The following is a 27,291-nucleotide window of genomic DNA, read 5'->3' as shown; positions in this document are numbered from 1 at the left end:
ACAACATCTGAGCTGTGTCTGAAGGCATAGAGGCAAATCTAAAAAATTCCTAAATCTCCGCAGACCGCGGCGGAAAATAAGATTTCTCTCCCCCGGCGGCGATTCATTTAAATAATTCTGTACATGCAGCAATTCTAATGCTTTGCTCAGTAGGATGCTAATTATCAGATTGCTTTCTTATAGGTTTAATTACAATATTCCTCTCCAGGGTACAATGGTGGTGCCATTGGCAGGAGTTACAGTACGTTCTTAGGGGAATGCCCCCTTTTTATCCAGGATGACTGTATCCCCTGCCCCAGGCTCTGATGTGCAGATGGTGGCAGAGTGATAAGGAGGTAAATGGGTGAGTGGCACAGTAAGAAATAAAAAAGTAGTGTTATGGGCAGCAGAGAGAAGATCATGTAGTTATAGATGGCACAGATATTGATGGGCTTCTGCTAATAATTGCAGTGATAGCAGAAAGGGACTGGGCTTAACATTGATGAGGGGGTGCCCCTGAATTTTACAGGCAACGGGTTTCATGGGTCTGTGCCCACTTCCTCAGACCAAATAAAGTTTCAGAGTTGTATCAGAGCCAGGTACGGAGGACCTCTGTACCTGGCTCTGAGGTCCTCTATACCTGGCTCTGAGGTCCTCCATACCTGGCTCTGAGGTACTCCATACCTGGCTCTGAGGTCCTCCATACCTGGCTATGAGGTCCTCCATACCTGGCTATGAGGTCCTCCATACCTGGCTCTGAGGCAGTGGTGCTCAGCAGAGCTCGAATATTCGAGTAGCTCGAATATTCGAGCTCTTTTCCAGCTATTCGAGCTCGGTATTCGAGCTCCGAATAGCTGTAGCTATTCGAATGGGCTATTCGAGTACACTCGAATAGCCCATTCACTATTCGAGCTATTCGAGCAAACGGCGCTATTCGAGCTCGGTACCGAGCTCGAATAGCGTCATAGCCCAGATTGATGTCCTTAGAGCCAATCAGAGGGCTCCCAGGCCCTCTGACGGCAGCCAATCACAGAGGAGGACCCTGGCCAGCCCCTACCCTATAAATAGCGGCCGCCATGTTCCGTTTCTCCGTGCTTGCCTGAGACTTGTACAGAGAGAGAGTTGCTCCTTTGTGCTTTGGCTTAGCAAGAGCTCTATTGTGGTCATTTACCTAGCGTGTTTGCTCACATACACCTCCTATACACACCTATATTGTTGTTAGTTAGTTAGACATTGTATTTTAGTTAGTAGCTTTTGTGTTACATAGAGACAGGCCAGCTGCTGCAGGCTTACAGCTTTAGGCCTCAGGGCCTTGCCTGTGTGGGCAGCTGTCCTCCTGTCCTCTGTTTATTTCTCTCTATTCTATACCAGTATTTCTGCTGTCCTTTACTACTGATTGTATTAGTATTGTAGTTATATACTGTAACTGTACTAGGACACTCACTGTCACTGTTCATAGGCTACTAGCTGCTCCTGCGTGTGTGCACTCACTTTCTGTGTACACACTACACACACTCTATTTCCTTCTGATAACTGATTGATTATTGTAATTGATTATTGTAATTAGTTAGTTGTACTTACTGTTACTACTTACTGTACTAGGAGTCTAGGACACTCAGTCACTGTTCATAGGCTACTAGCTCCTGCGTGTGTGCACTCACTGTCTGTGTACACACTACACACACTCTATTTCCTTCTGATAACTGATTGATTATTGTAATTAGTTAGTTGTACTTACTGTTACTACTTACTGTACTAGGAGTCTAGGACACTCAGTCACTGTTCATAGGCTACTAGCTCCTGCGTGTGTGCACTCACTGTCTGTGTACACACTACACACACTCTATTTCCTTCTGATAACTGATTGCTTATTGTAATTAGTTAGTTGTTTGTACTTACTGTTACTACTTACTCTTACTGTACTAGGAGTCTAGGACACTCAGTCACTGTTCATAGGCTACTAGCTCCTGCGTGTGTGCACTCACTGTCTGTGTACACACACTACACACACTCTATTTCCTTCTGATAACTGATTGCTTATTGTAATTAGTTAGTTGTACTTACTGTTACTACTTACTCTTACTGTACTAGGAGTCTAGGACACTCAGTCACTGTTCATAGTCTACTAGCTCCTGCGTGTGTGCACTCACTGTCTGTGTACACACTACACACACTCTATTTCCTTCTGATAACTGATTGATTATTGTAATTAGTTAGTTGTACTTACTGTTACTACTTACTCTTACTGTACTAGGAGTCTAGGACACTCAGTCACTGTTCATAGGCTACTAGCTCCTGCGTGTGTGCACTCACTGTCTGTGTACACACACTACACACACTCTATTTCCTTCTGATAACTGATTCATTATTGTAATTAGTTAGTTGTACTTACTGACTGTTACTACTTACTTACTTACTGTACTAGGGACACTCACTCAGTCACTGTTCATAGGCTAGCTCCTGCGCGTGTTTGCGCGTGCGTGCACTCACTGTCTGTAGTGTACACACACTAAATTTACTTGTGATTACTACTGATTATTGTAACTGCTAGTTGTACTTCCTGACTGTTACTACTTACTTACTGTACTAGGGACACTCACTCAGTCACCTCACCCACCAACCCACTCCATTAAAGTACCCCACTTTTCACCCGCCCTTTTAAAAAACTTTTGTCTATACGCCCAAAACATCGAAGATGTCTGGAAGTGGCAGCCAGCGCGGTTTGGGCAAGGGGAAGGGCAGCAAGGGAATCAGGAGGAGAGGGAGCAGCATTGTGGCAGGCCGCGGCCGCGCCACCATGCACAGTTCCGCAGCAGCAGCAGCAGCGTCAGTGGCTAACATTCCTCCCATAGCCACTGGCCGTGGACGCCTTGGGCGCCGCCCAGCAGGAGCATCTGCAACTCACGCTGCAGAGACACAGCAGCAGCAGCGTGTAGCACCTGCTCCGATTTTCCTCCAGCCGGGTCGGAAACGTCCCATTGAGGAAAAGCATGCAGACACTGTGGTGCAACTCATGACGGAGGATGAGCAGCCCGCCATCAGCTCTGCATCCGAGGCCTCCACCCTCACCACCACCACCACCCCTGTTCGCAGCAGCCGCCCAGCAGGGTCTGGGGAGGAGGCCAGTTCACCGTCACAAGTTGGCGACCTGTCACTCAGCAGTATTTTTACCCCAGGCACCATCAGGGTATTGTCTGCTGTTGTTGGCGATTTTGAGGAGGAGATGCTGATGGGCACTTTGGGGGATGAGGGATTGGACAGCAAGACTGTGGCGACAGTCAAGCAGCCCATCCATGCATCAGGAGAGGAGTTTGGGGGGTCATCATCCCAGCAGGACATGTTTCAGGAGGGGGAGGATGATGATGACCCGGTGACAGACAGAGACTGGGTGCCACCACCTCCAGGGGATGTCGTCCTCAGCAGCTCTGAGGAGGAGGAGGAGGATGCTCTTGTGGGCCTTGCAAGGAGGCGCATCATTGCAAGCATTGGCAGCAGCAGTAGGCAGGTCCCACAGCCTGCTGGTGTCTCAGGCTCAGCAGCAGCAGCAGCAGCATCTGCCAGTACCACCACCAGCCGCACCTAAGCCCCCCAAGCCCCCCCCCCCAACCACCACAGGGAGACAGGCAGCAGCGCTTCCATGCCGTAGGGGGATGTTTCTGTCACCAATCTGGCGATATTTCACCATGCCCACTGTGTACAGCAAGTACGCCACTTGCAACCACTGTCAGCGGAAGTTGAGCAGAGGTGCAGACCCCTTAAAGTTCAGCACCAGCTCGCTCATCAACCACCTTGCTGCGAAACATTTCCACCAGCATGAGGAGTTCCAGAGGCTGAAGGCATCTGGTGCTGGCAGTGGCACCACACCCATCACTGCACAGCCTTCAGCAGCAGCAGCAGCAGCAGCCACCCGCCCTCCTGCTCCTCCAGCAGCACCAGCAGGAGTGCGGAAACGCACTGCTCCTCCCCCCTCTGCAACTCCTGCTGCCGACACTGAGGCCTGTTCTGGCAGCCAGTCCTCAGTGGCCTCCTCCGCTGTGTCTGCTGATTCCCGTGCCAGCAAAAGGCCACGCCAGAGCCTTTTGAGCGAGTCCTTCCAGGGGGTGGTTAGGGCTCTGCCTCCCAGCAGCCGTCGCGTGCGGCAGCTGAACGGCTTGCTGGCACGGGCCATGTGCTCCCAACTCCTGCCGTACACGCTCGTGCAGGAGGGGAGCGACATTCGTGCGCTGCTTGCTTGCGCAGCCCCAGACTGGCAGCTCCCCAGCAGACACTTTTTCTCCCGCAAGGCCATTCCTGCACTGCACCGCTTTGTGATGGCCAATGTGGAGCGAGGGCTGGAGCACGCGGTTGGTGAAAGGGTCCACGTCACCATGGACTCCTGGAGCAGCCGCTTCGGGACAGGCCGCTACCTGTCCTTCACTGTCCACTGGGTCAGCTTGGTGGAAGGGGGTGAGGATGGGAGAGCAGCAGCGGGCACAGCAGCAGCAGCAACACAGTGGGTGGTGCCACCCCGCAGGGTCAGGGGAACTGCAGCAGGTTCCTCCGATCCTCTGCCATCCTCCGGCACACCTGGCCAAACCCCCCGCCTCAGCAGCAGCGTGAAGGCCCGCCACTGCCAAGCGCTGCTGCACTTGGTCAGCCTTGGGAAGACCAAGCTGACGGCAACCCATGTGTTGGCCAAACTCCAGGAGCAGGAGAGGATTTGGCTGACCCCCAGAGGCCTCAGAGTCGGAGAGGTGGTGGCCGACAATGGGGCCAATCTGGTTGCCGCAATAGACAGGGGAAACCTGACCCACATCCCTTGTCTTGCCCACGTGCTGAACCTGGTAGTGCAGAAGTTCTTGCGCACCTACCAGGGGATGGGCGAACTGCTGGAAACGGCAAGGAACGTTGTGCGTCACTTCCGGCGCTCGGCTGCAGCCTGTGCGAGCCTGGAAGACGTGCAAAAGGAGCTGGATCTGCCACGCCATCGGCTGATCCTTGACGTTCCGACTCGCTGGAACTCCACCCTGGCGATGTTGGAGCGTCTGGTTGAACAGAAGCACGCTGTCAACCAGTACCTTGCCCTGGCCACTGTTTCCGCCGCTCAGAGAAGGGACAAGACCAGCAACATCCCGTCCATCGTCCCCGATGATGACTGGAGGCACATGCAGCAGGTGTGCTTAGTGCTGGCTCCCTTTCTGCAGGCCACTAACATGGTGAGCAGGGACCATGCTATGGTCTGCGAGTGGGTGCCCCTGGTTTGTCTGCTGAACAGGGCCCTCAATGCTTTGCTGGAACAGGGAGCGGCAGCCTTGGACCAGCAGGAGCGGCAAGCAGCTGCACAGTCCACCTCTGAGGGGGAGGAGGAGGAGGACTTGGTGGAGGTCCCTGACCTTGCTGGTGATGAGGGGGAGCAGCACAGTGCAGCTGAGTTGGTGCGGGGGTGGAGAGAGGATGAGGCTGACGAGGCAGAGGAGGAGGATGAGGACAGCAGCACTGCCGTCGATGTGCCAGCAGATGTGGCCCGCCTCTTCCCAATGGCAGCGCACATGCTGACGTGCCTGCGCAGAGACCCCAGGGTGATCCAGATGAAGCAGAGGGAGGACATCTGGATCAGCATGATGTTGGACCCACGCCTCAAGGGGAAGTTGAGCCAGTTCCTGCCGCCTGCAGGAGGAGACCCAGCGCAACAAATAAGGAGCTTGCAGCAGGCCCTTGTTGAGCGCTTGGAGGAAGCCTTCCCCCAGCCTTCCACCCCCACTGTCCAGCAGCCAGCACAGAGGCAGCAGCAGGTGCCTGCATCCAGCAGCAAGCGCCCCACAGACCTGCTGTCTCTCAGCCATGAGCTCTACAGGACTGTAGAGGCTCCGGCAGCAGTGACTAGAGAGGAGGTGCATGCAGCAGCATCCTCCACCGGTCACAGCCAGCGCCTGACCCGCATGGTGGCTGACTACATGGGGTCCTACAGCGGGCTTGACAGCGATGCCCCTGTTGATCCCATGGAGTATTGGGTCAAGCGCCTGGAGATCTGGAGCGAGCTGGCGCAGTACGCCCTGGAAGTGCTGTCCTGCCCCCCTTCCAGCGTGCTGTCCGAGCGCTGCTTCAGTGCAGCTGGTGGTGTGGTCACCGAGAAACGCTCACGTCTGTCTCACAAGTCTGTGGACAGACTGACGTTTCTCAAGATGAACCAGGCGTGGGTGGAAGGCGAGTTCCTGGCCCCTGTTGTCGGCGAGAGGGGGACATGAACTGGCTAAGAACCATCGTTAATGTGCCTTACCACCCTTTACCACCTCCTGGCTCCTGCTCACTAAGCCAGCCTGGTTCACTTTGACTATTACGTCGCCTGCAGCCACACATTTTACACCTACAGTGGGCTGCTGTGTACTGCCCTTCTGCTGTCTGTCTGTGTTTCCCACTGCCAGGGTACACAGATTTACCTTCTGCTGCCACTCTGCCACCAGCTATTACGTCAAACAATAGCTATATATCTGTGTAATTTGTTTTACAAACAAAACCAAAAAAACATTAAAAAAAAAAAAAAGGTTTAATTTTTCTGAGGTGCCCGGGTTGAAAACTGTGTTGTCCCAGTTGTGTATTGGACACGATGTGGGCTGCACGACCGCTGTCTGGGACCTCCTGTTGTGTTCATTTACGGCCTGGTATCACCGCTAGGTACCAGGGCTATTATGTCACGCTGCCTACCTGCTGCCACACTCACACTACTCCTCCATTCCTCCTGCTGATGCTGCTGTCTGTCTGTGTTTCCCACTGCCAGGGTACACAGAATTAGCTTCTGCTGCCACTCTGCCACCAGCTATTACGTCAAACAATAGCTGCTCACATTACTCCTCCATTCCTCCTGCTGCTGCTGCTGTCTGTCTGTGTTTCCCACTGCCAGGGTACACAGATTTACCTTCTGCTGCCACTCTGCCACCAGCTATTACGTCAAACAATAGCTGCACACATAATTACTCCTCCATTCCTCCTGCTGCTGCTGCTGTCTGTCTGTCTGTGTTTCCCACTGCCAGGGTACACAGATTTACCTTCTGCTGCCACTCTGCCACCAGCTATTACGTCAAAAAATAGCTATATCTGTGTAATTGGTTGTAAAAACAAAACAAAAAAAACCAAAAAAAAAAAAGGTTTAATTTTTCTGAGGTGCCCGGGTTGAAAACTGTGTTGTCCCAGTTGTGTATTGGACACAATGTGGGCTGCACGACCGCTGTCTGGGACCTCCTGCCTGCTGTGTTTATTTACAGCCCTGGTATCACCGCTAGGTACCAGGGCTATTATGTCACGCTGCCTGCCTCATTGACTGCCTGCTGCCACACACTCATCCTCCTCCTCCTGCTGCTGAATTTACCTCCTGCTGTCTGTGTGTTTCCACTGCCAGGGAGCACATACAATGGCGCTTCCAACATGCGTGCGCCACCAGCTATTTGTTACGCTCAAAAAAAGCTGCATTTCTTTAAAAAAAAAAATTTTGAAAAGAGAAAAGAAGGAGGAGGAGGAGGAGGAGGAGGAGGAGGAGGAATTTCTAGACACAACTTTTTTTTTTTTTTAAAGGAACATCCCCACATAATCACTTGCTGTTGTTACTTGGAAAAAAAGAGGTTTCTTGCATCATTCACCCTCAAAACAAGTGTTGGAAGCTATTTAAGGCCATTTCGAATAGTCAGCTCGAATAATGAGCTCGAATACCGACTCGAATAGTGAGCTCGAATTCCGAGGTCGAATCGAATAGTAAAAATTATTCGACTCGAATATTCGACTGACCTCGAATAATTTACTATTCGAATTCGACCTAACTCGAATTTTGAAAAGGGGTATTTGAGCACCACTGCTCTGAGGTCCTCCATACCTGGCTCTGAGGTCCTCTGCACCTAGCTCTGAGGTCCTCTATACCTGGCTCTGAGGTCCTCCATACCTGGCTCTGAGGTCCTCCATACCTGGCTCTGAGGTCCTCTGCACCTAGCTCTGAGGTCCTCTGCACCTAGCTCTGAGGTCCTCTATACCTGGCTCTGAGGTCCTCTGCACCTAGCTCTGAGGTCCTATATACCTGGCTCTGAGGTCCTCCATACCTGGCTCTGAGGTCCTTTGCACCTGGCTCTGAGGTCCTTTGCACCTAGCTCTGAGGTCCTCTGCACCTAGCTCTGAGGTCCTCCATACCTGGCTCTGAGGTCCTCCATACCTGGCTGTGAGGTCCTCTGCACCTGGCTGTGAGGTCCTCTGCACCTGGCTGTGAGGTCCTCTGCACCTGGCTCTGAGGTCCTCTGCACCTGGCTCTGAGGTCCTCTGCACCTGGCTCTGAGGTCCTCTGCACCTGGCTCTGAGGTCCTCTGCACCTGGCTCTGAGGTCCTCTGCACCTGGCTCTGAGGTCCTCTGCACCTGGCTCTGAGGTCCTCTGCACCTGGCTCTGAGGTCCTCTGCACCTGGCTCTGAGGTGCTCTGCACCTGGCTCTGAGGTCCTCTGCACCTGGCTCTGAGGTCCTCTGCACCTGGCTCTGAGGTCCTCTGTACCTGGCTCTGAGGTGCTCTGCACCTGGCTCTGAGGTGCTCTGCACCTGGCTCTGAGGTCCTCTGCACCTGGCTCTGAGGTCCTCTGCACCTGGCTCTGAGGTCCTCTGTACCTGGCTCTGAGGCGCTGGCTCTCATACAATTCTGGCACTTATTTTGGCCTGATGAAGTGGGCGCAGACTAACGAAACGCGTTGCCTTTACTTATTAAAATTCATATTTATATGAACTTGTCATTATTGAGGTTAGCCAGTGCCACCCCTATTTTTCTGTTTTTAGCTTCTTTTAACTTTAACTACTTCAGGTTACCCCCTTTGTGCTTTTCACTCTCCTTTGGGACGGTAGTACTTAGGTACTTAGTGGCTTTGCCATCGATAGGACCATTTGTTGTTTTTCTCAAGAGTGCGACCGGATCTAGCTCCAACCGGACAACTGAGTGTAGTTGGGTTTATAGGTCTCCACCTGCTTTCAGCGGTTGGTTGCCCCTCCTGCAACCTTCCTTTGTGAGTACCCTAATCCTTTTGTTTTTCATCACATTTTTTTTGTGATTAGATATGGCCCGAATGTGAACTTCGGTGGTTCGCGATCGAACGCAAACTTTATGGTGGTTCGACCAGCCCCCTATATTACATCAGTAGGGTCAACTTTGATCCTCTACATCACAGTCAGCAGGCACAGGGTAGCCAATCAGGCTACACTCCCTTATAAAATGCAGGCAGCGTCAGCCATTTCACTCACTCATATGGCTGCAGTAATTAGAGAAGGGAGAAAACCTTGCTGCTGCTGACAGGGAAAGCTTAGTTAGGCTCTTGTGTTAGGCTTGTTAGGTTGCTCCTTCTTGCTGACCTTATTGCTAAAAAGCACTCCTCATCCTCAACAGCTCTTTTGAGAGCTAATGTTGTTCTTGTGATCTATTTTTTTTTCCTTGTGTGTGTCCCACAGACACTTGTCATATACAGCCTTGGTAATTCCTACTGTGCCACTGCCAGGCCCAGCACATTCAGTGACTACCTGTGTGTGTGACAGGCAGCTGCACATTTGTAATAACAATCACTGCATACACACCTGTTGTTGTTGTTCAGTGCACCTACCTACCTACCTACCTACCTACCTATGTGACCACACCTGTTCAGAGTACCTGTGTGTGACAGGCAGCTACACATTTGTAATAATAATCACTTCATACCCACCTGTTGTTGTTGTTCAGTGCACCTACCTACCTACCTACGTGACCTCACGCAGTGTCACTGCACCTGTTCACGGTACCTATGTGTGTGTGTGACAGCTGCACATTTGTAATACCAGTCACTGTATACCTGTTCACTGCACCTGTGTGACCGCATGCTCTTTTATATACCAGTCCATGCATACCTGTTAACTGCACCTGTGTAACCGCACGTTGTTGTACCAGCAGTCACTGCAACCTGTTCACTGCACCTGTATAACTGTACATTGTATAAGTCAAGTCTTTCACTTCATCCCCCCCAATATGGACAAAACAAGAGGCAGAGCCAGAGGCAGGCCACCTGGCAGGTCTGGTCGAGGTCGCGCTGTCGTGATTTCGTGCGGCCCTCGACCAAAGTACAGTGTTCAGAAGAGGGCACGTGCCATCAACTTCCAATATTGTCAGGACCTAGTTGACTATTTAACACAAAACACCTTATCTTTCTCAGCATCTGCACGGAAGCGTGACATATCTTCCTCCTCCTACTCTGATTCTGGCACCCCACTTAATACTCAGTCGGCAGCCATCACCAAAGTCCTATCATCACAGGGCTCAGCAATGTGGACATTTTTTGTGTGTCTGCCTCAGATGAGAGCAATTCCATCTGTACTCTCTGCCACCGAAAATTAAGCCGTGGAAAGACCAAGACCCGCGTAGGGACAACTACCTTACGAAGGCACATGATTACAAAGCACAAACTGCAATGGGATGACCACCTGAGGAAAAGCAGCACACAAAAGTGTGACTGCCTGCCCCAAGACTAAGTCGGTCCCCACACGGCATCTCTGCCTGCAGGCCGCTTGACTGCCTTCTCCACCACCACCAACAGAGTGCAGGACTCCAGCGGCTGCTATAATATTTTTTTTGGGACAGTCACTCAGCCCGGTGACCATATGGGCTTGAAAACCGCCATGGCCTGCACTCTGGCCATGGTGCGCACCAGTCAAGCATGGCCTTCAATACACAAACAGCTGTGTGCGGTGCGTTACACAGTGAGTTTGGTCTGTCAGTGTGAAGCAGTACTCTAATTACACTCCCTGATTGATGTATACACATGCAAGATGTTGTAAAGCACTTTAGGCCTCCAATTTAGCATGCAATGTGATTTCTGCCTTTAAAACGCTGCTTTGCGTCAAATCCAGATTTTTCCCCGGGACTTTTGGCGTGTATCCCACTCCTCGATGCAAAAACTCTGATGTTAGACCCCTTGAAACATCTTTTCCATCACTTTTGTGGCCAGTATAAATGTTTCTAGTTTTCAAAGTTCGCATCTCCATTGAAGGCCATTGCGATTTGCGAAAGTTCACGCAAACCGTACTTTTGCAGAAGTTCGCGAACTTAAAATCTGAGGTTTGAACCATCTCCATTTGTGAGATATACTGCACCATTTGGGCTCTTGACTTCTTCTTTTTTAGGGTGTTTGGTCCCCCTACCTTGCACTCTCCTGTATTGTGCCTATAGACAAGAACCTCTAATCCAAGTATCAAGGCTCCTCTACTTCTAGCTATGAAGCCCAGTAGTGGCAGGCATAGGTATGGGGTTGCAGGATAGGATGCCACTTCACACCAAACAAAGGTCTGCTTATTAATATACCCCTTCCATAAAATGTTCTTTATTGATACACATCAATACAATACATAGCAGCGCAATGACCAGCAAGCCCCCACAAAATGGCAGATCATAGCACTAGGATTAACGACCCTTTGGAGTCAGAAACTCGTCAAGCATTCCATGGGGATGTGGTGACCACTGTGATGATATGCATTTGTTCCAATAAAGAAGGTATATTTTGGAAAGCTGATGTTGAACACCCTCCATTCAATGGTTCCTCCTCAACCTCTGCCCCTCAATTAGGGTGCCCCAGGGGTCTGTTCTGGGCCCCATTCTGTTCTCAACATACACTTCCTGCATTGGTAAAGTCATCTCTTCCCTGGGCTTCAAATACTACCTTTATGCCGACGACACTCAGATTAACCTCCGTACCCCTCTTTCCCCTCCACCACCATGGACAAGGTCTCCTCGTGCCTTTCAACTATTTCCTCCTGGATGTCAGCTAGGTTCCTGAAGACAAAAGTGAGCTACTACACCCCTCTCGGATATCCCTTTCATGATCGATAACACGACCATTTGCCCTACCTCCCACTCCAGGCCCACTGTCTGGGCGTCACCCTGGACTCTGCTCTTTCCTTCATCCCCCACATCAAAACGTCACCAAAGCCTGCAACTTCACCTCTGCAATATCTCCAAGATCTGCCCTTCCTGACCCTGGACTTCACCAAGCTGCTCATCCATGTCCTCATCATCTCCCGCCTTGATTACTGTAACTCCCTTCTGTCTGATCTCCCCTGGAATCGCATTGCCCCTCTTCAATCAATTATGAATGTGGCTACAAGGTTCATACATTCTTCTCACCGCTCTGCATCTGCAGCCCACCTCTGTAAAACTCTGCACTGGCTCCTTTGGCATGGTCCTCCCTTCCCTAGTGTATTCTACATTATCGTGCGCTTCTTTCCTATGACAGCCTCGTACTTGTATTACTGGACCTACCTAATAACCAGCCCAAATCACATGATCCTGCATCTTGTACCCTGTTTTCCTTGTATACTGTAGCTTTGTCCTATGTTGTATAACCTTGTTACGTTGCATCTGCCATCCTTTGTACCATTGTATGTATACATTGTCCAGCGCTGCGTAATATGTTGGTGGTTTATATATACAATAAATAATTATAATAATTGGTGCCTATATAGAAAAGAGCCTCAAGCACTGCCCCCTATTGCACTGATGTTGAAGAATAGGGGTTTTTTTTGTAGACCAATCCAATGTTTTTAGTAAAGCATGGATAAACCTGTATTAAATAGATGTAAAAACATCTGAACTAGGATACAATACAAGGAGAGAAGGAACATCAGGTTACAGCCTGACACGCGTTTCACGGTTCAACAGACCTCTTCATCACAGGCATATTACATGTAGTAACAATGTATTTCTAAAAATCAATATTAAATTATCAAGGAAGACTTTAATGAACAGCTGTCAGTTTCAAGACCTCAACAAGTAAGTAATCGCGTAAACAACATCTATAACGTTATGTTTATGGGAATGTACACTGTAATTACCCCGAGACTAATGATGTAATGTGCGTCTGATGAAGCAGATTGCTAAACCGTGAAACGGGCGTCAGGCTCTTTGTGTGATGTGTGTCAGGCTGTGACCTGGTTTTACTTATATCCTATCCCAGGTTTCATATTTTTGCATCTGTTCACAAAAATAATTGTTTTACTGACTCAGCCAATTAGACTATACCAAAGGAAAGGAACAAAAAATCTTTCTTTCTTGTTGTCAGTATTTGCTACATATTATAATCAGGGGCGGAGCTTGATTTATTTTTATGACATGATTCTATCGTCCATCTGGCCATTCTACTAGCCCCTGCTATCCGGAACTCAACTAACCAACAGTTTCAACCAACCAACACAAATCCCCAGCATTACTCACAGTGGTGAATAGAGATGTGGCAAACGGTTCCCGAACCGTTCGCCGGCGAACATCTCCAAATCCCTGGGGCTCTTACTACTTCCGTGTCGCACTGACCCGGAGTAGTACGCCTGCGCTGCCCGGCTGAGTGCGTCCTAGATCACGCTCCTGTTGCCGGGCACTTTCTGCGCGTGTGCGTGACGTCATGAATGACGTCACGCTCATGCGCAGAGAGTGCCCGGGAACAGGAGCGCGATCTAGGACGCGCTCAGCCGGGCAGCGCATGCGTACTACTCCGGGTCAGTGCGACCCGGAAGTAGTAAGAGCTCCAGAAATGTTCGCCGGGCGAACAGTTCGCCACATCTCTGGTGGTGAAGGCCAAATTCTTAGGTTTAATGTGGAATCTCCTGTGCTTAAAGGGACACTAAATAGAAAACAAATATATGATCTAATGAATTGTATGTGTAGTACAGCTCAGAAATAGAACAGTAGTAGCAAAGAAAAGAGTCTCATATTGTTTCCAGTACAGTAAAAGTTAAGAAACTTCAGTTGTTATCTATGCAAAAGAGCTATTCGACCCAACTTGGGTTGAAGACGGTCCTTTATTTCTGAAGCACTTATACATCAAAGAAACAGTGAGAGACCTCTTCAGATAAGGTTTTACTGCAGGGAAGTTCAAATGGTCATTATTTCTGCTTTGTTTTATAGTTTAAAATAGAGTTGTCCTGATCGCTTTTGCAGCATGTACTGCTGGCTGCAGTTTTACTTGTATCTTAGTTAGATTTGTTATTTTGCTAGTCTTGCGTCATATATTGGTTCATTGCCAATGTATACGCATACTAGCGCGTTTGTTATTTTCCATATTGCGACGCGGATTATTGCATCTTAGTTAGTGTTGCGTCATATATTGGTTCATTGCCAATATATAGGCATACTAGCGCGTTTGTTATTTTCCATATTGCGACGCGGATTACTGTATATATTTGTGTATTTCCTGTACCTGTTTGTTGCTCTGTCTTTGTCTTGCCTTGTGGATTGCGCCATCTCTTATGGAGGAGTAACAAATCCTTTCAGTCCTGTTCTTGCGAGGTAAGCCATCGCTGCGGTCGCGAGTGGCTGCCTCGTTCCAGTCTGTCCTGTTTGTGAATCCTTGCTGCCACTGAGGAGTGACTAGATTAGCAAGTGTTCATTCTGTCGGTCTGTCCTTTTCTCTCTAAGTTCTGGTTAACAACGCCTCAGCACTGCTTTTGTACTGAGCAAACTTTAAGTGTTATTGTGGTTGCTCGGAGCTACGCCTGCTCTGTGCTCCACATCTCCTGCTGGAGTCAGTCCTCTCCTCCACCAGTGCACTATACCCTGAGATTCATAGTTTTATGCCTTACTTGCGTCTTGTGTGTGTGTGTGTTTCCTTTACGTCAGAGTGAGCATTGCGTACAATTTATTATATTATAAGTGTCACTTTAAAGACTGGTTCCATGGCTCCCCAAGGTTAATATGTTTTTAATTACAGTATTTTAACCACTAAGAGGAAATGTCGCGAAAATCATAAAATTTAAAACACGTACAAATAAGAAGTACATTTCTTCCAGAGTAAAATGAGCCATACATGACTTTTCTCCTATGTTTCTTCCACTTACAGTAGGTAGCAGAAATCTGACAGAACCGACAGGTTTTGGGTTAGTCCATCTTTTCATTGGGGATTCTCAGCATGGCCTTTATTCTTTATAAAGACATTCCCTGAAAAAGATTTATACAAAGATCCTGGCCAGCCTCTCTGCTCAGTATACACTTGTTTGGCAGTTGGATGGAGCAACTGCCATTCACTAAGTGAAGAAAACCCTGAGAACCCCCCCCCCCCTTTTGAAAAGATGGGCTAGTCCAAAATCTTTTGGTTCTGTCAGATTTCTCCTACCTACTGTAAATGACAGCAACATGGGGGAAAAGTAATTTATGGCTCATTTTACTCTGGAGGAAAAGTACTTCTTATTTGTATATGTGTACATGTATTTTAAATTTTAAATTTTTTGTGACAGAGGTCCTTTAAGGACCACAGGCTTACACCCGGCCCCCCAGTGACCAGGCCAGTTTTTCAGTGCTCTGCAGCTTTAATAGCTCGCTGCAGAGCCATACAACTTAAGCACACAAATTAATCTGTCCCCCTTTTGTTGCCACCAACAGAGCTTTCTGTTGGTGGCATCTGATTGCTGCTGCAATCTAAAAAAATTTTTTTTATTTTTTTTTAAAATAAGAAAACATATTTTCTTTATATTTTATCCCTCTCCCCGACAGCCAATCGATAACAGAGACTCTACTGTAAAATCTGCAAAAGAGAGTAGACATTTAGGAATATATTATATGACTTGGTTCACCTTCGGTGACATTCACACTTATCCATTCAATTCTGCATGCGATTTTGTGCATGTCTGATTCTGCAATTTTTCAATGTTGTCCTTTGATTTTTTTTCCCCTCCTTGTTTTTGTGCACATTATTTATTCTATTTCTTGGGGATTGCGATTTTCCTGTGCAGACCAGTGATTCTAAGTTACATGACAATGTATCTAACTTCAAAATCAAAAGCGATTTTCACTATTTTTCTGGGTTTCTAATGCATCGGAATTGCACACGGGAAAAAAAATCACTGCAAGCCAAATAAGAAAGATGTGGGTCAAATACGATGCCATTGGAATACCTTAGCAGTGCGACCTAAGCGAAATCACAATCAAATCGCACGCAAATTCTAATAAGTGAACGGTCCTTTAGGGAAAAGCTTTGGGGATCAACCTTGTATGTCTGCAGGAATAGGGCAGCAGCCACGGTGGAATTGCACTGGTCCATTATCAAGCTGTATACATTTGTCAACAGAAGTTGCATAATTTTGGAATTATTGACATTTCTTTGAACCACCCCTACTCCCCCCCCCCCTCTGGGCCAGGAAGTGTGACTGGATTAGCTGCATGCTTGTTTCACGTGTATTATTCAGACACTATTGCAGCCAAAGAGACCAGCAGGGCTGCCAGGCAACTGGTATTGTTTAACAGGAAATGCATATGGCCGCCTCCATATAACTCTCACTTCAGGTTCCCTTTAAGATGCTTGTGTAGACATCACACCATCACCCCCCAAATTATGCTTGCGGCCAACAAATGTCTGTCTGTGTGAAGCAGAGATGGATTGAGATGTAATGAGGGTCCTAGGCAAGGTAGTAGATTTGGGGCCGCCTTGTGGTCCCTTTTGATAAGCTGAAGCGAAAAGAGGTCAGAGAACGTAGCAGGTGGGCCCCAAGCAGCTGCCTAGGTTGCCTGGTGGATGATCCTGCTCTACGCATGAGGCTTTACTCTGGCCAGTCTAGCTGCATGCCTGCTGTATGCCTGACTCTATAATCAGCTGAACGACCAGTATGACCGCTTAACAATTGGTTTGCATTCTCCTATATTTACAATGAGGAGGGCACTCGCCGCTTTCATTAGCCCTCCGTAAAGATTTCCTTTAAAGGACCACTATTACAAAAAAAAAAATTGAAATGAAAACACAGAAATAAAAGTATACATTTCTCCGAGAGTAAAATGAGAGGTACATCACTTTACTTTTTTCCTGTGCTGCTGTCACAGTAGTAAATAGGAATCTGACAGAACTGACAGTAGGGATGCTCACCGAATTTGGTGGTTCCGTCACATCGGAATGGAATTGCTATAGCGGAAATTCCGCAGAGCGATGCGTAATTCCGGCAGAATGTGGATTTTTGTAAGCCAATCACAAGGAAGCCCCTAGAAGAAGCTTAAAGTGAAAACAACAGGATTTCTTCATGAAAATCGGAATTTCTGCACCAATCAGAGGCTTACAAGAACCACCCAAACGGATTTCTGCATGAAAATCAGAATTATTTCAGCACCAATTACAGTCTTAACAAAAAACAATCAATCCTATGTTAGCAACCAGCTCCCTAGCTATCTCACCTATCCCAACCATTTTGTATACGTCCCATAGCCTACGTGACACCTCCTTCGGCGCCAAAACCACCGCCATGGAACCACCACCAGGTCCCATAGCTTACACGACACCTCCTGCGGCGCCAAAACCACTGCCATGGGACCACCGCCAGGTCCCATGGCTTAAGCGACACCTCCTGCGGCGCCAAAACGACCGCCATGGGACCACCGCTAGACCCCATGGCGTAAGCGACACCTCCTGCTGCTGCTGCTGCTGCAAGAAGAAATGACCGGTGAACCAGCCACTAGGTCCCATGGGCTACCTACTATTTAACAAAAACGAGGTTTCATTTGTGATTACTTAAATTTTTCCGCCGGAATGCGGAATTGCGCGGAAATCCGCAAAATTCTGCGGAAATGTAATGGTAACGGAATTTAGCGCTGGCGGAATCATCCCTAACTGACAGGATTTGGGCTAGCCGATCTCCTCATGGGGGATTCTCATGTTTTTTTTTATTTTCAAAAGCACTTAGTGAATGGTAGTTGCTCCGTCCAACTGTCAGAATAGTGTGCAAACAGATGTTGGGGGGGGGGGGGGGGGGGGGAGGTGGCCTGCATCTTTGTATAGATCTTCTCCAGGAAGTGTTTTTATAAAATATAAATAAAATACTGAGAATACATGAAGAGATGGACTACTCAAAAACCTGTCGGTTCCGTCAGATTTCTACTAACTACCGTAAGTGACAGCAACAGAGGAGAAAATTAATTTATAGTTTATTTTACTCTTGAAGAAACATACATACTTGTTTTTTAAAATTTTACAATTTTTTGCGATAGTTTTTCTGTAAGAGTATTTGGTTATAATGAGAATCCAGGAGGTTTGGCGTCTGTACAGAGCGAGCGGCCATAACATCCCGCATCCTATTCACGCAGCGTTTCAGCCAGCATTTTATATGTTAATTCCCCCAATAGACACCTTTGAATCTCCAAATTGGCCTATTTTCCCTGCTACCCTGGGCTCAGAGATCGCCATCTTGCCCTGCTTTGTGGATAATCCGGTTCCCTCCTCTCCATTACTGGGAGAGTTTCATGTGTGCAGCTTCTAACGTGTCCCATCAGTCAGTGCTGGCGTTTGGCTCTGTGTAGATATCCCCCTGTCTTCTTCTCGGTTCATTATATGCATGTGACAAGCAAGCGTGACATTAGTGGCATTCGCTTAGCAGGATGACACTTTACACACTGTTAAAGGCACATCCCAGTGAGACATGAAAATTATTATTATTCCAGTACACCTGATACTAGGGATGATCAATGAGATGCAAATATTTCTTAGTTCATGCAAATGTATGTACATTTTATGCAACTATGTGCAGCTTGAAAATGGACCAATAAAGTTCCACCAAGATTTAAATTGATTAGTCCATTTTAAAGCTGTATATATTTGCATGTAGGTAGAAAAAAACAAAGTCTTGTAAAAGTAATACCTTTTAATGGCTAACTGATAAAGTTAAATAATGCAAGCTTTCTGGGATCTAGTCCCCTTCTTCAGGCATATTTCTAGATGTTAGCTGTAGTAAAACACTGATGCAGGGAAGCTGCATGAAGATGGCAGTTGTACTGGTTGCTGTTTAGCAGTTAGATGTCAGGTGATCAGCAGGCTGGAGCCAGTGAGCTTATGCAAGCAAACATGAAATCTAGCAGGTTTCTGAAGATAGTGAAGCCAAGTCAATCATGTTACATAAGGAGTCATGAATCCCATTCCACAATTTAAACCTTCTGTTAATGTCTTGAACATTTTCATAAATTTGTACTCAGAAATCTTTCTTGCTTGTTCATTTTTGAAGTTACCCTTAAGAATAAATACTTTTAGATCTTGCATGCTGTGTCCTGGTTCGCAGAAGTGTTGGCCCACTGGTGTGTCCATTTTACCCTCATTAATTTTAAAGCGGTGATGGTTCATTCTTGTGCGCAGTTTTTGTCCTGTTTCTCCTATATAGATTCCTCTTGAGGGGCATTTCATGCAGCGTATCATGTATACAACATTGGATGATTCACAGGAAAATTGGTCTGATATTTGATGATATTTCTGTGAGTTTGGTATTTGTATTTGGCTTGTGCACAAGATATAAGGGCAGGTCTCACACCTTGCGTTATTACAGGGTAATGTGCCTGGAGTTTCTGGTGTAGATAATGCACTTCTGATAATCATTTGTCTCAAATTGGGAGGTTGTCTGAAAGCAAGCATTGGTAAATCAGGAAAAACTTCTTTCAGGCGTTTGTCTTTATGAAGTATCGGTTGCAGGGCTTTCGATATCTTCCTCACTGTCTTTAATATTGGGTTGTAGGTGACCACTATTAGGACTATGTTGTTTTCAGTCTTTGGGGTGTATTTCAATAGTTCCTCTCTAGATTTTAAAGTTGCTCTGTGTATTTGATCATCAACGATTCGTGGATGATATCCCTGATCTATGAATATATTACGTAGTGACATAAGTTGTCTGTCTCTGTCCTCTGAAACAGAACATATTCGGTTATACCTCAGAGCCTGGCTGTAAACAATAGATTTTTTGGTGTGTTCCGGGTGGAAACTATTCCACTTGAGGTAAATATGCCGGTCAGTTGGTTTACGGTAGATGGATGTTTCTAAAAATCTATCTTGTATATAAATTGTAGTATCCAGGAAACTGACATGGGAGGATGAAAAGTTGAGCGTTAACTTTATGTTCTTGTGGTATTCTGAGAAGTTTTTGTGGAATTTGATTAATTCTTCCTGTGATGCTGTCCAAATTAATAGGATATCGTCTATAAATCTGAAGTAAGCCCATGGTTTAATTTCACACGTTGAAAGGAAGTTTTCCTCCAATCTGGCAATAAATAAATTTGCATACTGGGGTGACATTCTACTTCCCATAGCACTGCCCATTGTCTGTACTTAGATATACATCATTCCCAAATGAAAAATAGTTATGAGTTAGTATATATTTGATAAGTTGTAGTGTGGAATGTTGGTATAAAGGGATTCAACATCCATTGTAGCCAGGATAGCACCCTCTGGGATTGGACCCATGGCAGTCAATTTGTTAAGAAGGTCAGTGGTGTCCTGGATGTAGCTGGCTGTATTCCTTACCATGGGTTTAAGGATGTTTTCTACCCAGCCAGATATCTTTTCTGTTAGTGTCCCCAAACCAGAGATGATAGGTCGACCTGGGTTTCCTTCTTTGTGTATTTTTGGTAAGATATAGAAGGTGCCTATTTTCGGATTATCTGGTATTAATGTAAGTATGTTAGTTGATACTGAGGAAAGTTAGCCATTAAAAGGTATTACTTTTACAAGACTTTGTTTTTTTCTACCTACATATATTGTTTGGCTAACACGGTACAGAAACATTTTTACTACTATCATCATGCAAGATACCGTAATGTACCGCACACATTTGGAATGTAAAACCCTACTGAAGAAATTGGCACAACAAGACAGTGACATCTTTTTTCTATCAAAGTGCAAGAAAGAAAATCTGATCCCAAAAGGTATTACTATCAGAAACCCAATTCAGCATACCTTCAACACCCATTTTTCACAGCAACTCTGCTACAGAACAGCGGAAAGGATCAGGAATCATCTCATTAAGGTTTGTTACAGCAAGAAGAGAATTACCCAAGATAATCTACATTTACTCTATTCTACAATGCAAGGACCATCATCAGAAAGCTTTAAATCTACATTACAGAAATTCTACAAACAATTACAGCACCGTTTAATTCAAAACAAGAAAAATAAACTCGACAGCCTGAGACTCAAAGCTGCAAACATTCTGGAGAATGATACAAGTGAACCCCATTCAGAGCCTAAAACTGCCAAACTTTTACCTGTGGTTAACTTGTCCAGCTATAACCCTAGCAAGACTGAATTAGCTGTTCTATCTAAAGGACTCACTTTTTGCCCCACCAAAAGATTTGATGAAACAGAATTTTGTAGTGACATGGAAGAATTTTTTCGGAGGATAAGACTAAAGGAATTTTTTCATAACAAACCTAAATATTCATCATTTGGAAACACCGAACCTACAAATAGCAAAACCAAAAAGAGCAGTACCTGGACACCAAAATCAGGGCGGAACAAGAAATTAGAAGAATATATTGACAACTTCAGGAAAAGAATCAAATTGGAGATACTGGACAAACAAATACAGACACGCTACAACCTCAACACTCAAGAAAGGAAAGCAATACTGAACCTTAAAAGCAATAACAACATAGTAATTAAACCAGCTAACAAAGGAGGAGCTGTAGTGATTTTGGATAAATCCACCTATGTTCAAGAAGCAAACAGACAGCTCTCCAACAACACCTACTACAAAAGACTAGAAACAAACCCCACGCTACAATACTCAAGGGAATTGAAGAATATGCTTAATGATCTTTCCTCAGTATCAACTAACATACTTACATTAATACCAGATAATCCGAAAATAGGCACCTTCTATATCTTACCAAAAATACACAAAGAAGGAAACCCAGGTCGACCTATCATCTCTGGTTTGGGGACACTAACAGAAAAGATATCTGGCTGGGTAGAAAACATCCTTAAACCCATGGTAAGGAATACAGCCAGCTACATCCAGGACACCACTGACCTTCTTAATAAATTGACTGCCATGGGTCCAATCCCAGAGGGTGCTATCCTGGCTACAATGGATGTTGAATCCCATTATACCAACATTCCACACGAGGACGGTATTGCAGCTTGCCAACATTTCCTTCAGTTGAATGATCTACCAACAGAGCCCACACTACAACTTATCAAATATATACTAACTCATAACTATTTTTCATTTGGGAATGATGTATATCTACAGACAATGGGCAGTGCTATGGGAAGTAGAATATCACCCCAGTATGCAAATTTATTTATTGCCAGATTGGAGGAAAACTTCCTTTCAACGTGTGAAATTAAACCATGGGCTTACTTCAGATTTATAGACGATATCCTATTAATTTGGACAGCATCACAGGAAGAATTAATCAAATTCCACAAAAACTTCTCAGAATACCACAAGAACATAAAGTTAACGCTCAACTTTTCATCCTCCCATGTCAGTTTCCTGGATACTACAATTTATATACAAGATAGATTTTTAGAAACATCCATCTACCGTAAACCAACTGACCGGCATATTTACCTCAAGTGGAATAGTTTCCACCCGGAACACACCAAAAAATCTATTGTTTACAGCCAGGCTCTGAGGTATAACCGAATATGTTCTGTTTCAGAGGACAGAGACAGACAACTTATGTCACTACGTAATATATTCATAGATCAGGGATATCATCCACGAATCGTTGATGATCAAATACACAGAGCAACTTTAAAATCTAGAGAGGAACTATTGAAATACACCCCAAAGACTGAAAACAACAGAGTCCCAATAGTGGTCACCTACAACCCAATATTAAAGACACTGAGGAAGATATCGAAAGCCCTGCAACCGATACTTCATAAAGACAAACGCCTGAAAGAAGTTTTTCCTGATTTACCAATGCTTGCTTTCAGACAACCTCCCAATTTGAGACAAATGATTATCAGAAGTGCATTATCTACACCAGAAACTCCAGGCACATTACCCTGTAATAACGCAAGGTGTGAGACCTGCCCTTATATCTTGTGCACAAGCCAAATACAAATACCAAACTCACAGAAATATCATCAAATATCAGACCAATTTTCCTGTGAATCATCCAATGTTGTATACATGATACGCTGCATGAAATGCCCCTCAAGAGGAATCTATATAGGAGAAACAGGACAAAAACTGCGCACAAGAATGAACCATCACCGCTTTAAAATTAATGAGGGTAAAATGGACACACCAGTGGGCCAACACTTCTGCGAACCAGGACACAGCATGCAAGATCTAAAAGTATTTATTCTTAAGGGTAACTTCAAAAATGAACAAGCAAGAAAGATTTCTGAGTACAAATTTATGAAAATGTTCAAGACATTAACAGAAGGTTTAAATTGTGGAATGGGATTCATGACTCCTTATGTAACATGATTGACTTGGCTTCACTATCTTCAGAAACCTGCTAGATTTCATGTTTGCTTGCATAAGCTCACTGGCTCCAGCCTGCTGATCACCTGACATCTAACTGCTAAACAGCAACCAGTACAACTGCCATCTTCATGCAGCTTCCCTGCATCAGTGTTTTACTACAGCTAACATCTAGAAATATGCCTGAAGAAGGGGACTAGATCCCAGAAAGCTTGCATTATTTAACTTTATCAGTTAGCCATTAAAAGGTATTACTTTTACAAGACTTTGTTTTTTTCTACCTACATATATTGTTTGGCTAACACGGTACAGAAACATTTTTACTACTATATATTTGCATAAAATTGTGCATAAATTAACTCAGAAATATATGCATCTCATTGATCATCCATACACCCAACCTGCAGAGAGGGGATTGTTTAGTGTGATTTGGATTGAATTTGTTGTTTCATTCTGTCATTAAGATGAGAGGTGACAGGTTTTCTGTAGGAGATAAAACGTGTACTGAAGGTGGGGCATAGAGGAACTTCCTAGTCATCTTTTGCCAGTGATTGGATGAGTGCTTCCTCATGGGTGGAGCCTATGGAGGGTAAGAGACAGTAGTGGGCGTGCTCTGAGAAAGTGAGGGAGCAGGCCTGTCGGCTGCCTCCTCTGACAGCTTTCACAGCAGAGCTGAAGTCAAGGCACAGAGGAACTTCCTGGTTATCTTTTGCCTGTGATTGGATGAGTGCTTCCTCATGGGTGGAGCCTGGAGCATATGGAGAGTAAGCGACAGTAGTGGGCGTGCTCTGAGAAAGTGAGGGAGCAGGCCTGTTGGCTGCCTCCTCTGACAGCATGCACAGCAGAGCTGAAGTCAAGGCACAGAGGAAATTCTTGGTTATCTTTTGCCTGTGATTGAAGGAGTGTTCCTCATGGGTAAAGCCTGAAGCATAGAGTGGGTAGGTGGCAGTAGTGGCCATTCTATGAGAAAGTGAAGGAGTGGACCTGGCAATACCTACCTCATGTGACAGAGTGCGCAGTGTGGATGAAGTCAGGGCACGTAGGAACTTCCTGGTTAACTTTTGGCAGTGATTGAAGATGTGCTTCCTCATGGGTGTTGAATTTGTTGTTTCATTCTGGCATCAAGAAGGAAGAGGTGACAGGTTTTCTGTAGGAGATAAAGCATGTGTGTACTGAAGGCGGGGCGAAGAGGAGGAACTTCCTGATCATCTTTTGGCAGTGATTGGAACAATGCTTCATCACGGGCGGAGCCTAAAGCTTACTGGAGAGTAGGTGGCAGTAGTAGGCGTGCTCTAAGAAAGAGAGGGAGCAGGTCTGGTGCTGCCTGCCTAGTCTGACAGCATGCACAGCACGGTTGTTGTATTATTTACTGACACAGGGCATTCAAATTGTGGATATGGCAACTTTTTATGGATGTTGGGGCGAATAGTTTGGGTATGATCAGAATATGATTATATTTTCCCATATTCTACTACCCTCTGTTTTTATGCCCTTCTATAATATTGCATTCTGTTGGTTTGTTATAACCTGTGTTATAATAGCGTGATACGATATAACGCAGAGATTTGAGCATACTCGTACAATCGTATGGCCTGCCAGGGGCAAACCCAGGATTTTCAAGGGGGAGGGGATTCCTGAAAGGTCTCCCTCAGCCACGCATAATACTATATAATAATATGGTAGGACATCATGCTGTGTACACGCAATGCAATGTCCCATCCGAGTGACAGAATCTGACGATTGTTTCCAACATGTCCGATCTGCTCCCGATTGACAACGGGATCGATTAGGAGCAGTTTGGATACAGATAATAATGAGGACAGCCGACATTGTTAATGAAGGGGAAAGTGAAGCATTCACACAGCAGGGCACAAGGCTGTGCTCATACCTGACTCTGTTAAGTTCCCCAGAGCTGCTCCATGCTCTGTACACACGTTGCTGCTCCATGCTCTGTACACACGCTGCTGTTCCATGCTCTGTACACACTGCTGTTCCATGCTCTGTACACACTGCTGTTCCATGCTCTGTACACACACTGCTGTTCCATGCTCTGTACACACACTGCTGCTCCATGCTCTGTACACACACTGCTGCTCCATGCTCTGTACACACACTGCTGCTCCATGCTCTGTACACACGCTGCTGCTCCATGCTCTGTACACATGCTGCTGCTCCATGCTCTGTACACACGCTACTGCTCCATGCTCTGTACACACGCTGCTGCTCCATGCTCTGTACACACACTGCTGCTCCATGCTCTGTACACACACTGCTGCTCCATGCTCTGTACACACGCTGCTGCTCCATGCTCTGTACACACACTACTGATCCATGCTCTGTACACATGCTGCTGCTTCATGCTCTGTACACACGCAGCTGCTCCATGCTCTGTACACACGCTGCTGCTCCATGCTCTGTACACACACTACTGATCCATGCTCTGTACACACACTGCTGCTCCATGCTCTGTACACACGCTGCTTCTCCATGCTCTGTACACACGCTGCTGCTCCATGCTCTGTACACACGCTGCTGCTCCATGCACTGTACACACGCTGCTGCTCCATGCTCTGTACACACGCTGCTGCTCCATGCTTTGTACACACGCTGCTGCTCCATGCTCTGTACACACGCTGCTGCTCTATGCTCTGTACACACGCTGCTGCTCCATGCTCTGTACACACGCTGCTGCTCCATGCTCTGTACACACGCTGCTGCTCCATGCTCTGTACACACGCTGCTGCTCCATGCTCTGTACACACGCTACTGATCCATGCTCTTTACACACGCTGCTGCTCCATGCTCTGTACACACGCTGCTGCCCCATGCTCTGTACACACCCTGCTGCTCCATGCTCTGTACACACGCCGCTGCTCCATGCTCTGTACACACGCTGCTACTCCATGCTCTGTACACACGCTGCTGCACCATGCTCTGTACACACGCTGCTGCACCATGCTCTGTACACACGCTGCTGCTTCATGCTCTGTAGACACACTGCTGCTCCATGCTCTGTACACACACTGCTGCCCCATGCTCTGTACACACACTGCTGCTCCATGCTCTGTACACACGCTGCTGCTCCATGCTCTGTACACACACTACTGATCCATGCTCTGTACACACGCTGCTGCTTCATGCACTGTACACACGCTGCTGCTTCATGCTCTGTACACACGCTGCTGCTTCATGCTCTGTACACACGCTGCTGCTTCATGCTCTGTACACACGCTGCTGCTCCATGCTCTGTACACACGCTGCTGCTCCATGCTCTGTACACACGCTGCTGCTCCATGCTCTGTACACACGCTGCTGCTCCATGCTCTGTACACACACTGCTGCGCCATGCTCTGTACACACACTGCTGCTCCGTCCAAAGTCAACTGTAACAGAAAAAGAAAGGGGGCGGTGCTGTGAGCTGCAGGATACCTGCATATATTCTGGTGTCTCAACTTGTGCCTGTCCCCAGACACTGCACCGGCCCTGGTCTGAGGGGGATTCTTGGCACTAAGCACAAAGGCCCTCATTCAATTTACCTGATCTCTTAAGTTTTATCCACAGAGATTATTTTTTTATCTTCTATTTAAAAAACTCTCAGCACTTTGCAATTAAAAACGTAGGTACAGTATATTCTTGCCTGCTGGTGGCTTCAAATGCATTTTATTGATAAGATGTGGAAATATCAACTAGTAGTAGGTGAAAAAGTGAATTGAATAAAGGCCTGAGTGTAGTTGGCAATGTGTATTTTGTATCTATTGATCTGTAATGTCATTTATGTTCTCTCCTATCCCCCCACAGAGATGTGCACCCTTATGGAATCCCCCAGGACCACAGCCTCAGCTTCCTGCTCCGCCTACCTGCTAATGCCGCTCGAGAGCCTTTTGCCGCCTGGCAGCTAACAGATGAAGATTTTCAGCCAGTCGTTGGACTCATCTTGGACCGTAAGTTTTTAAAGTGTAACTGGAGTGAAAATGAAATTGAAAGTGAAATATGCTTGTGGACAGCCTATGTACAACTCTCCAAAATGTTCTTACTTTCATCCGGTAACACTGCCTGGTTTTCCCAAGAGCCCACCAAAAGCCTATTTCAGTATTTCAACTTAAAGAGGAGCTGTAACGTCAAAACGTCCCCTGGGGG

At 46.5% G+C, this 27,291-nt stretch overlaps 1 protein-coding gene across 2 annotated transcripts in view; it reads left to right on the top strand.

Annotated features, from left to right (window-relative positions):
• Positions 1-27,291, top strand: part of COL20A1 (collagen type XX alpha 1 chain) — a 298,926-nt gene that overhangs the window by 196,694 nt on the left and 74,941 nt on the right. For both annotated transcript variants that reach the window (XM_068264036.1, XM_068264037.1), the window contains exon 22: positions 26,953-27,095. In XM_068264036.1, coding sequence (XP_068120137.1) covers positions 26,953-27,095 — 143 coding nt within the window. The remainder of the gene's footprint in view (positions 1-26,952; positions 27,096-27,291) is intronic.

The sequence above is a fragment of the Hyperolius riggenbachi genome, chromosome 12, assembly GCF_040937935.1.
Source record: "Hyperolius riggenbachi isolate aHypRig1 chromosome 12, aHypRig1.pri, whole genome shotgun sequence".
Lineage (NCBI taxonomy): Eukaryota > Metazoa > Chordata > Amphibia > Anura > Hyperoliidae > Hyperolius > Hyperolius riggenbachi.
Note: the sequence above shows the minus strand (reverse complement) of the source record. Positions and strands in the feature narration are given on the sequence as shown.